The following is an 11,914-nucleotide window of genomic DNA, read 5'->3' as shown; positions in this document are numbered from 1 at the left end:
GCGGGCGGGCGGGGCTATCCTGGTGATGGGGAGTGGAGGGGTGGGCAGGACTACCCTGGGGTCAGCCTCGAGGTCTCTGGGCTTAACAGGGTAAGCCCTTTGTCACCAATGCCCCTGGAAGGGCTGAGGAGAAGGTACCAGACAAAAGAACCGGCTCTGACATCCCTCCGCCCAGCCGCCGCTGCCGCCGCCGCCACCACCGAACGGCACATTCAACCTCAAGGCCACAGCTGCTCTCTCCCCACTGTCCGGTCCCACCTCTCAGTCTCTCAGGCCCAATCACAGCCCTCTCCAGAGCATGCACCCCCCACCCCCGCCACTCTGGCCATTAGCACGAGGCTGGGGCCAGCTGACAGCTCACTCAGCCTGTGACAGCCTGGACTTCTGGCACCCTACCTACATTAACAAACTCCCCTGCAGGCCCCCACAAATCTCTCCCCAGACACAACCACACCAAACATCAGCTCTTCCCTCCAAGATGCCCCCCAGGCCAGGAGGCCCTTTCTGTTTACACCTCCAGCAGAGGCAAGAGTCTCATTCCCAAGGTGCCTGCCTGCCTGTGAGCTGTGAGGCTCCATTTTCCTCTCAGCACCAACCCCACCATCCCACCCACCCCCAACGAGCCCACAATAGTCTACTCACTTTGCTGCCATGGCAAGGGGGTACTGGAAGCCATACTGCTGCTGGGCGGAGGGGGTGGTGGAGGCTGCTGCTGCTGCTGCTGCTGCTGCCATGGGGGAAGAGGACCAGAGGGAGGGGGCGGGGGCTGCCCACTGGGAGGCGGCGGCGGCGGCGGCATCATGCCCATAGGTGGCGGTGGCATCATACCTGCAGGTAGAGTGGAAGCAAAGGTGAGGCCTAAGGGAAGGAGAGGGATTTGGGCCACAGCCCCACTCATTCCCAGGCCTAGGTGAAGACCCCAAACAAAGAGACATCCCTTACCTTTTCCTTGATGCAGGCGATAAACCCCAGAGCCCACAGGCGTACTTCCCAGGTACTGATCTTGATGGAAGTAAAGAGCAGGGACTTAGCAGGACATTTGAACTGGCCAAGGCAGACAGCCCCCCCAACAAATTCCTCAGTCCTATAGCTCGAGTCACTACCCTTATGAGAGCAGCTAGGAGAACCCTGTCTGTAAGAGACGGGTCTGTGCCTACTCCACGTAAAAGTCCCCCCTGAATCAGAATGAAGTCTTGCTCCTTCTGAAGCCTGAGCCTTGGCAAGTCAGGCAGACCCAGTGCACCACCTAGCCTCTTTGAGACCTGTTTGTGGCAACTTGATATAAATCCTTGTTGACCCCAAAGCCCCAAGGTTTCTGGTCTGACACTTACTTACCCATGGGAGGAGGGCCATGGTGCCCAGGTGGGTGGGGGCCCTGGTTCATCGGTGGTGGTGGTGGCTGCATCCAAGGAGGTGGGGGTCCATTAGGGTTGTGCTGCATGGGATGTCCACCATGCCCACCTGTCAGGCTGGGTAATGGATGTGGGAAGCTGTGGGGGCCACCTCCAGGACCACCAGGACCACCTCCATGCATGCCATGGTAGGGCCGACTCTCTGAAGGGCCAGAATTCATCCAGGGTGGGCGGCTCTGGGTAGTGGACATGAGAGACTATGTGAGAGCATTTCCCGCCAATGTCCCTGCCTGCTCCCCCTGGTGGCAACACTGTTCTTCCGGCTATGCCACAGGAATAGAACACAAAGGCAGGGTCTCCCCAAAGTGGCCAGATATCCAGGAAGAACAATGTTGCCAGCCAAGTCCATCAATCTGCTCAAACCAAAGCACTTGGCCATAGCTCCCAGTCTCAGCAGAAGAGAATGGGGAAGCCAGACCAAGAGAACCAGCTCTGAGGCTCACCGGTGGAGGTGGGTTGTTGGCAGGAGCAGCAGGCCGAGGCGCGCTGGCCAGGGGTGTGGTGGCAGGCCCAGAGGTGGAGCCCACAGATGCGGGGACAGGCGCTTCACCCAGCTCAGCCATGAGGGACAAATATTCTTTATCCATCCGTGCTTTATCCTGAGCTGACTGGGGGTCACCGGGCCTGAGGGGAAGGGAGACAAAAAGAAGAGGAAAAACTGATTAAAATAAAAAGCTTTTACTCTAAAGAACTATATACAGAAAGTTCTGAAGAATTCAATCACCAGTTCATCATTTCTTTCTTTTTTTTTTTTTAGCTACTGATCAGTACAGCACCATTTTCTTCCTTCCTCTTTTTTTTTTTTTTTTTTTTTTAAAGATGACTGGTAAGGGGATCTTAACCCTTGACTTGGTGTTGTCAGCACCACGCTCTCCCAAGTGAGCTAACCGGCCATCCCTATATAGAGACCCGAACCCATGGCCTTGGTGTTATCAGCACCTCTCCCCCAAATGAGCCACAGGCTGGCCCTCTCCATTTCTTTCTAACCCCTTACCAGTCATGGCTCAAAACTGTCTTACCAGACCTTCAGGTCAGTGCCCATTTATGTATCTAGTATTATCACACTCTCTCTGCCAGAGATGTACCTCCATGCTCTCTATAGCAGAGGTCCCAGGCTAAGAGAGCAGAGGAGACCATGAGCACCAAACCCTCACCAGCCACAAAGGTACAGGCTCTCCCAACTCACAAATTTTATCAAATGCTACATTCCCAGTTTGAGGGAAGAAAAATGTATGCAAGACTGCAGTAACTGCCAGAAAGAACTTCTTCAACAAAGCTTTATATATATGCCACCCAGAATAGAAAAGTTTTCATACTGAATGCTAATTCGCAACTGGCCAAAAATCTGCAGATTGGTCTTCTTGAACCAATCCTTAAGCAGCAAAGGTAGTAAACTGTAATATTAAGCCCCAGTAAAATCACTTACACCCAAAATGGAAGCTTCCAGTTTTCCTAGGCTTCAAGACAAACAATAAGATAGGGGTATTCTGTACAGGCTATTTCTAATCATCCTCAGCTTTAAATCACACCATTACAAACCACATTCACAGAAAGGATGTTTCTCTTGGGTCGATAAGATTAACCAGCAATCAATATGCTAAAAAGAGCTGTTCTGTACACCGCGGGCTACGAGGAAACCACCAGAACAGCCAGCCTCTCACCTCTGGAATTTGCAATCTGAAGCAATATGGCCAGCCCCTCCACACTTGGTACACACTGTAGTATTGGTAATGCTGCGGGTCTCTGAACTCTGCCAAGGTCGTAAGATCCTGTCAAGGGAAGGGGAGAAAAAGTCAACTCAAGGGCTGTGGACAATCTCTCTACCTCCATATGTTCTTCAGATCTCTACACATTCTCCTCTGAAGTGTTCACATACCTGTTATCATCTTCCCGAAGGGTCCCATTCAAGCGAGCCAACTCCCGAAGCTGCATCTTTCGTAAATCATTCTGGTCCTCTGGGGTCTCAATACCCTGCTTCAGAATGTTTCTGATCTAGGGAAGACATCATGAACAGTTACATAAGTGCTTGGGGACACCGCCTAGCTTTCTGGCAAAAGGCTTCTTTTCTGAGCTCAACACTCACCTGTTCTACTGCTTTTTTGACATTCTCCATTGTATTGGCAGTGACCAGGGCATGAAGTGGCTCATCTTCCCCCGGCAACATCTGGCCATCTTTGCGCCCGACCTTCCCTTCTTTCACAGACCCTTTCCCCCGGATCATAATCTTGGCGTTGCACTCCTTCTCTATGTTCTTCAGGGTGTTCCCTCTACCAAAGGCAGAAAGGATGGACTTTATACCTGACACTCAAGTTGACACTCCAGAAGGGACAGATGCTGGGCTGACTAGGCACTAGTGGGGAACTGTAAGCACAGAGAGCTGGATTTTCCCACCAAGAGCTCCGTGATCTCTTAGTTAAGGTCAGCCACAGCAAACCTGAAGATCTGACTTCTCTGTAGTAAAATGGGGAAGAGATTTTCTCACAGAAAGGCGTAAATCAGCGAAAGTAAATGTCCTACCAAAAACAACCAAGATGAGCCAATGGCACAAAAAGAAACTCCGAGGCTCTAAGGAATTCTCTATCACAAGGGATAGTAATTACTCACCTGGGCCCAATTAGCAGCCCCACAAAGTTGATTTCTGGATATTCATCTTGTGGAATCATTACTTTATCACTCACTCGTGTTGCTGGAGGTCTATGGAAGAAAAGACACTGACTCTGCACATTGCTGGGAGATGACACAGAAAACCAATAGCTCTTCTAGAACTAACCACTGATACCACGTGCTAATTACGGGTGATTTGGGGCAAGAGGTGAGCAGTACCAAAACTGTCCCTACAGGTCACACGTGATCTGCATGTGTCCTCATCCCAGCCGACCTGGCCCCTCTGCTTACTTGTAATCTGCAGGTGGCTTAAAATCAGGGTTGAGAGCAACCATCTCCGTGATCAGGTTGTGCCGCTCCTCTTCAAGCTTTTTGCGGGTGCGGAACTCTCGGGTGTTAAGTCGCTTCCCCTCACTATTGTAGATGGGCTCAGGGGAAGGGGACCTGTGGGAAACAGACCCCCGTCACTGCTCTGCTCTCACTTCTCTCATACCCACACGGATTATAACAAGTCTTTCCCAGCCCCTCTGCCTCTCAGACCCTAGCACAACACTCTTCGGAGGAACCGACCATAACGTGTGTTACTCAAGATCGTGTGGAATGGGGAGATGAAAGCTGGCTTAGCATTAGGGGAACTGGGGTGCATGTGAGAAAGGAAAAAAATGGTTTTACTTCTAAAAGTGATGAGCGGGAGAAAAAAGTCTGTCCTTTGGGGGGAATCTTTGGACTACACATAAGTGGCAAGGACAGTTATCATCCTCTGGAGTCTTCTTGAGAAATATGGATTTTCTTTCATTTGAAAAAAAATACATTATCACAACTTTATGAACCACAGAAAACCCAAGTTTATTTAAGCAAAATGCTATAACTCTTGGAGAGCTCATGCCCTATCAGGAAGAGCGTCTGTACCCCTAACACATAGTAAGTATGAGCTCTTTAACCCAATGCGACTGGGACTCAAGACTACTGCAGCTATTTGGCCCCCACAATGGAGAGAAATGGTTCAAGGCTTCGTCTTTGCTTTTCCTTCAATGGCCTGGCTGGCTGTGTCCAAGGCCCAGGAGACAACCTGTTTTCTGGCTGTTCGAGGTTAGGGAGTCTGGGTAGAGAAAAACGTTAAAGTGCTAAAGCAGCTTCTGAGAGAGGCTGCAAATGCAGATTTGGTCAAATACTTGTCTAGGGTCTGAACCTGCAAATTTGCGAGGGGAAAACCTATGATTCTCCGCCAGAGTTTACAAGTCCAGAAAGCAGATTTTCTCTCTCTCATTTTTTAAGGAGTAAAATGCTGTTGCTACAAGTAAAAAAGTAGTAATGATAAAATGGTCAGTTTACCACAGCTGGATTTTGCGGTAATAAAAAAAGAGAAGTTACACTCCTAGAATTCTGAGTTAAGATTACAAAAAGGACCATAACTTGATATTCTGAATCAAAATTTAGTAGCAGCTGCAAGAAGGGAAGAGACCATCTGGATCAGGTTATTAAAAAAAACATCCTGAAAGTAGTCAAGACTCCTACACCCTTGGTTTAGTTGAGAGAACCTTGCCTAGTTGGAGAGCAAGGACTGAACTCGGCTGCTCCCACTGTCTTCAGCCTAAAGGGAACCATGTCATACCACGTTACACACACGATGGAATAAAAGGTCAGGTTTGTTCATGACTAATGACGGCTAAATGACACCTCCGTATCTAGCATTTGCATAAACTGTTAGCACAATCCAGTAATAGTGAACAAAAGCAAATGTACCCCAGCTCATTTGACTATCATTTTATACATTTAAGACTATCATCTTATACAATTACGTCTACAACAAATTTTAAAACATTTTTAACTGTGCAAGTTAAGCAACATCAAAATATCATGAAGTGGCTTATTTTTGAGATGTACCTTTTTAAGAAATATTCTTATTAACATAAACTCATGCATTTCCCTCCAACCTGGGCTCAAAAGCAAGACCAATCAGGTATTAGGGCCTCTTTCAAAACTGAATACAAGGGAGGAAAAACCCCACTCTGGCTTTATTTCTAACATTCTTTACATTTCTAATTCCCACCCCATAGCTGCCTAGAATTAATCATTCCTGGCTCATCACCAAAACAAGTTTTACCAGTACCAAACTGGCCATTTAATGGCCTCACAACAGTTAACCTCTTCCCCAATTGTAGAAGTGAAAGGCAAAAGCCAATACTCTAGAGGTTACACTGGCCCGACTTCACCTCGAACAGGCATTGGACAGATCAACTAAATTCTAATCCCAGCATTCCAGGAAACACAGAAGGTTTGTTAAAAATTCAACCTTTGGAGGAATTGCCTGGTAACCTGTAGACACATAAAGGGAAAAAGGCCAAAAAGGAACTAACCAGTTGTAGTCTATAATCTACAATGTTAATTTTATTAAAAAAATCTTCAAATCAAAAAAATAAAACAACACAACTCTCCAACCAAAATTTACTGGTAAAAATATAACAAATTTAGTAAGTAAAATTAAAGAGTCCATATGGAGAAATAAGGAAGTTAATTTGTTTCCTGACAAAGGGCAATAGAAAAATGCATAAGTGAATGACTTCTAAAGCCATCACATCATCTTCCTGATTTAATGAGCTAGTAATTGGGCAACAAAAGCCAAAAACTACTTTTTAAGGCAAAGTCTTTTCAACTATGCTGCATGCACTAAGAAAAACTTCAGTGACAGGCTTTTTGCCTTTCTATTAAATGACCAGATTTAAGCTGTTCAGAGATCAGCCAATAAAATTCTAGTTTAAAAAGATCATCTCTCACATCAACTTTTTACTTTTCAGAGATGAGAAAAATTGTAAACTGAAATGACATGACCACAGCTGTTAGAGATCCGCACTCTCTTTAAAAAAAAAAATCTAGGGTTGGTTGCTTGCCTTCCCAAAACAGGTGAGAATATTCTGGCCCCTCCCAACACCCCCAGGCAATGGCCAAGGCTGAAAATTAACTGGCAGTGAAGGAAGTTGGTTAGAAATCTCATCTGATTTTTAAAACCATCTCAAAACCATTAGCAGGAAGACTCAGCAATGAGCTGACCAGAGTTTCTGGCCTGCTCAAATTCAATGATGCTCAAAAATATTCTCAATCCCTGCATCGTGTACCTGTGAGAAAAACTCTACTCCCTGGGCTTTCAGCCAAAGCAGGTACTGAAAAGGCAGGTTAAGGGGCCACACCTCACTGTCCTTACAGATGGGAAAATCAGATTAAAATCTACATGCTTACCAATTGGAAACCAGTTGTCCATTTTCCTGTAACTTTTTATTTTCCTAAAATTAAGTTTCATTCCAATTTTCTAACTGTTGACTGACCACATATATTGCTAATTAAACCCTAGTCCCCAAAATGGTCAGAATACCAGTTGTCTTAGTAGGATTTTATTGAACTGACACAATATGTTGCCACCAGTAAAACATATTGAGAAAAAGGTAAAAGCGTTACTGTCAGCTGGTTAAAACTGTTTCCCAACCTGTCCTCAGGGTTAGGGGGGATGCCCAGGTCTCCTGTGCGCAGTTTACGAGTCAGGTCTTCTATCTGCAGTTGCACTGGAAGAAACCAGGTTAGGAAAGAAAAAAAGGATGGAAAAAAGACAATGTTACCAAAAAACATCTCAAATCTCAACAATAAGCATGAAGAACTCGGAGACTTTGAAAGGGACGACTGATCAGTGAAAACATTGAGGCAAAAACCCCTAACCACCTACTGGCAGGAGTCCATTTACATCTATAGGTATTTTTCACTTCAAAATGGTTATTACTTAAGGAAGCAAACAGTTTGTTGGAAGAGGGGTTAGCAGTAAAGACTGTTCACTAAGGCTAACATCAAAGCAATTATTAAGAGGTATTTCACCTCTCCCTCCCCACCAAGGCTTGCTTACAATTGGCACCGAGAACCAAAAACCGTGCATGATATCACCAATACTCGATTCTCAAATTATTTGAGAGCAAGACTTGAGAGTTTTTTCTTCATTAAATATTAAACATAGCCTAAAATGAGACCCAATTAACATGGGACAAGGAAAAATACCAGTTTAGCAAAGATCACTTTCATTAATACCAGGCTTAAAATTCCTTAAACAAATATTTAACCAATTTAACACCTTACAGATATTTGCACATATTCTTTCTGTACAACCAGATCCATACTAGTGAGTCTCCCAATACCTGCAACTTTTATTCAAGTAGTAAATCACAAACCATATTTCTTAATATACCAGTAACCACAGATGCTAGGAACCTGTTTTCAGACTTGCTATTAATGTGGGGAGCAGGTGTGCAGATGGGAAGTGTGGGTCAAGGAGAAATGTATGTGGCCTTCAGATCTGTACCAATGAGGCTGTACGTGAAAGAGAGAGATGAGGGTTTCACAAAAACTGCCAGTGATTCCAGGAAAATGTTACACAGCTGATTTTCCAAGATAATGGGAACTGCAGAGCCAGAGCGGCTTTCTTCAACGTGCTGAATAACCACCTGTTTCTTACCTTTATAGCACCTGAGAGTTCTGAGCAAAAATGCTATTAAGGGTAAGTCTTATTGGGTTGGGTTAAAACTGAGTTGGTTCCACGACTGGATTCATGCATGTGTAACCCAAGATACCTTAGGAGTTTTAAACATAACCCGGCAGGGCTATTCCACATCCCCACATCAAAACCCTGAAGAAATGAAAATCCATCAATATCAAAAGAAGATATCACGGGCACTCTAGACAAGGCAGTGTGTACCATGGGAGACAGAAGATTACAAGACACACGGCTCCCCAAGCTCCTTAATGCCAGAAAAGATACAACTCTGCAGTGGAGTATTAAGCTCAACACCACCATCAGGGGCATAGGACTATGTGGGTGTGAGGTCAGATCTGAGTAAATAGCTGGTACTAAAAATTAAATCAAGGGGCCAGCCCGTGTCTCACTTGGGAGAGTGTGGTGCTCATAACACCAAGTCAAGGGTAAAGATTCCCTTACGGGTCATCTTTAAAACAATAAAAAAATAAAAAGGTCACTCCCTTCAGTGGAGTGGAGACCTATACGAGCCTCTGTTTTGACACTGTAACTACTTTGATTATAACTATAAATAGAGGGCCAGCCTGTGGCTCACTTGGGAAAGTGTGGTGCTGATAACACCCAGGCCATGGGTTGGGATCCCTATATAGGAATGGCTGGTTAGCTGACTTTGGAGAGCGTAGTGCTGACAACACCAAGTCAAGGGTTACCCTTACCAGTCATCTTTTAAAATAAAAAGCGACTACAAATAGCCCTTAGGGCCCACTGCATTAACCAGCCCTCCATAGGGGGAGAAACAGAGTTATACAGAATAAGTTTGTTCTCCCCATTTTCTAAGTCTGCTTGTGTCCTTGGGATATCACTCCACTAGGGGCATTTCACAAGGTTGTAATATGAGCCATAATAAGGGCAGGGGTGGGAATAGACAGAACAGTGGGGAAAGAAAAAACGTTAGCAGTACTGTGAAAAGAAGATAGCCAACTCCAATGCCTCAAAGTTCTCAGCAGTCTAAAAATAGGAGATTAAGACCCTCAAGAATAAGAACATGCCAGCCTTGAAGTGTTTTGTTTGTGAAGGCTACAACCTCACGAGCCTAGGAGGCCTTTGCTCTATTTTCCTCCAAAGGGGATGTTTATTTGGTTAGCAGGAAATGTTTATCAAGTGAACTTTTCTGAGACAGCTGCATAGGTATAAAAGGTAAAATTTACATTAAATACCTTTTTTTAAAAAAACAACAAAAAAAAGTATTTTGAGGTTAATTTCAATTCCACCGTGAACAGTCATTCTTAATTTTTGAAATTTCCCAACAGATAAGATCTTTTATCCTACCACCTCATTCCATATCCAAGCAGTACCCCTTTCCCAGCAGAAGTCTTTAGTAGTTACAAGAGCCTTCATTTTAAAACAGCTCTCCAAAGACCAAACCAGAAAAAGATGCTGAAGGTAAGGTTAAATTCAACAAAATGATAAGGGGTGAACTATAAACACACTTTCACAACCACTTTTTGTTCAAACTGAGTTTTTTTTTTTTTTTTTCCTTTCCTTTCAGATAGTACCTACAAAAATAAAAGACCACATTTCAGGGGAAGAGAGAAATAGAAAATTATGGTGAAAGGTCATGCTGCGAAAAAGGTACTTGGTTTACAATACCTGCAGTGTTCTCCACTGGGGCCTGTCCAGAGAGGCAGATGACACTCACCTCATCAACTGGCAATGAACAGCAGCTGAAAAGGGTGGGCTGCTGGACTGGGGACTATTCTCACTCCTAAGTGGGCCCCTCTACCTTCCTGGCATTCATGGAGAACACTGCTGTTATGAACAGATCAAAACAAGGAGCTGCAAATGCAGGACTCACTGAGCAAAAACTGACGAATATGTCAAAGTTGTGAAAGTACACCTGACCATATCTTGTCTCAAAAACAAAACAAAAAACCCACTTCAAACTTTCAACCAAAAGAAATATCGCTCCATCACTCAGAATAAACAGTAACAATCTGAAAATGCATTAGGATACAGAACGTGTATTTACCTATATAAGCTCTTTCTTGCTCCCGAGTAAGTCCAGGGGGAATAACTGTAGGCATTCCTGGAATCACTGTCTTTTGTTCCATTGTGTCTTGGTTCCAACGGCTCCTCTTCCGCTTCTTACTTGGGAAGTCTAAAGGCAGACAAAGTCAATCAGACGGAAATACAAACCAACAGAGTAACTACCAATAGTTAAGATATCACATGGAATGTCAGCAGGCCACGAAAGTGAGAACTTGACCTAAAATCTAAACAGCAACGAATGAAAGACAAACCTCAGAGATCAGAGATTAAAACACATGGCCACTACAAGGATACCTGGTCCTGGATCGGGAAAGTCACATTTATAATATTTGTCTAGAGAAACTCTGTAAAGTATGTAAACAACGTAAGAAATCATAATGCATAAGAGTTCAAAGAGTGAAGCAGAGAGATAGGAAGATATATACTGCATCATCCATGAATGCCTTGAAAGCCCCAGGGGAGACAAGAATAGATTGAAGAATCAGAAACAGGTCTGGAAAGCAGAATTGTATTGGGGAACTGCTGACTCCGCCCACTTCCACCACACTCACCAGTCACCTTTCTAAAAGGTACCAGAACACAAAAAAAGCTATCTGTACACATCAGTAAGCGGGGTGGGGTGGGGGTGGGTTCTTCAACGAGATCACCCTTTCCTTTATAAGTTTCGCCAAGATGGGCATTCAATTTTCCTGGCCAGCTAGACACTTAGTGTCTGAAAGATTTTATCAAAAATTCAACAAAGAATAAGCTATGAGAGTAGCCAAATCCTCCTTCCCCGATACAAAGTCAGAAACTCCCTACATTTACCACAAGTTATTCTACTTTCCAAGTGATACACGCCCGGAGGCAAAGTAAAGCTCCCTACGGCAGTACGGGGAAAGCGGGTCACACCGAGAACGGAGTAAGCCAAGGGAGGTTCGGAAAAACACAATTCCCTCCCCCAAAAGACTAGACCAAACCATCACCTGAAGCCTTCCCACCTCACCCCTTCTCTGTACTGAAAACCCTGCCTTACTGCAAAAATAGTGGAGCGATGCTTGGTATTTGTGTCCCTTTCAGACTCCTAAGTCCAGGAAGGAAGCCGCTCCACGTTATCAGCTGACCCTATCACGCCCTCCTAGCACGCACACCCTCTGCCAGCCCGCTGGAGCGCCAACAGGGACCCCCAGGTTTTAGACTAGCGCCGCACAACCCGGTCACCTCACTGCGCCTGCGCACAGCACGCCACCTCCCACCTTTTCTCCCTCCCCAGCGCGCATGCGCACTCAAGGCCCCAAGAACCCGGCCGCGCGCTCCCTAGGGCGCCTCCGCCCGGGCCGCCCCGTGCGCGCGCGCACGCCCA

General features: G+C 45.4%; 1 protein-coding gene across 2 annotated transcripts in view; it reads right to left on the bottom strand.

Annotated features, from left to right (window-relative positions):
- Positions 1–10,683, bottom strand: part of SF1 (splicing factor 1) — a 12,738-nt gene extending 2,055 nt beyond the window's left edge. The window contains exons 1-11 of one of the 2 annotated variants that reach the window (XM_008572866.1): positions 10,553–10,683; positions 7,495–7,570; positions 4,308–4,460; positions 4,017–4,106; positions 3,496–3,679; positions 3,289–3,404; positions 3,074–3,181; positions 1,856–2,036; positions 1,336–1,609; positions 943–1,002; positions 643–828 (exon numbers count right to left, since the gene is read on the bottom strand). In XM_008572866.1, coding sequence (XP_008571088.1) covers positions 643–828; positions 943–1,002; positions 1,336–1,609; positions 1,856–2,036; positions 3,074–3,181; positions 3,289–3,404; positions 3,496–3,679; positions 4,017–4,106; positions 4,308–4,460; positions 7,495–7,570; positions 10,553–10,634 — 1,510 coding nt within the window. In that variant the 5' untranslated portion in view covers positions 10,635–10,683. Of the gene's footprint in view, positions 1–642; positions 829–942; positions 1,003–1,331; positions 1,610–1,855; positions 2,037–3,073; positions 3,182–3,288; positions 3,405–3,495; positions 3,680–4,016; positions 4,107–4,307; positions 4,461–7,494; positions 7,571–10,552 lie in introns of both variants that reach the window. The other variant, XM_008572867.1, reaches the window with a different exon arrangement.
- Between the last annotated feature and the right edge of the window lie 1,231 nt (positions 10,684–11,914).

Source organism: Galeopterus variegatus, unplaced genomic scaffold (genome assembly GCF_000696425.1).
Source record: "Galeopterus variegatus unplaced genomic scaffold, G_variegatus-3.0.2 Scaffold845, whole genome shotgun sequence".
Taxonomy (NCBI): Eukaryota; Metazoa; Chordata; class Mammalia; order Dermoptera; family Cynocephalidae; genus Galeopterus; species Galeopterus variegatus.
The sequence above is the reverse complement of the archived record's forward strand: the minus strand, read 5'-3'. Positions and strand labels throughout refer to the sequence as shown.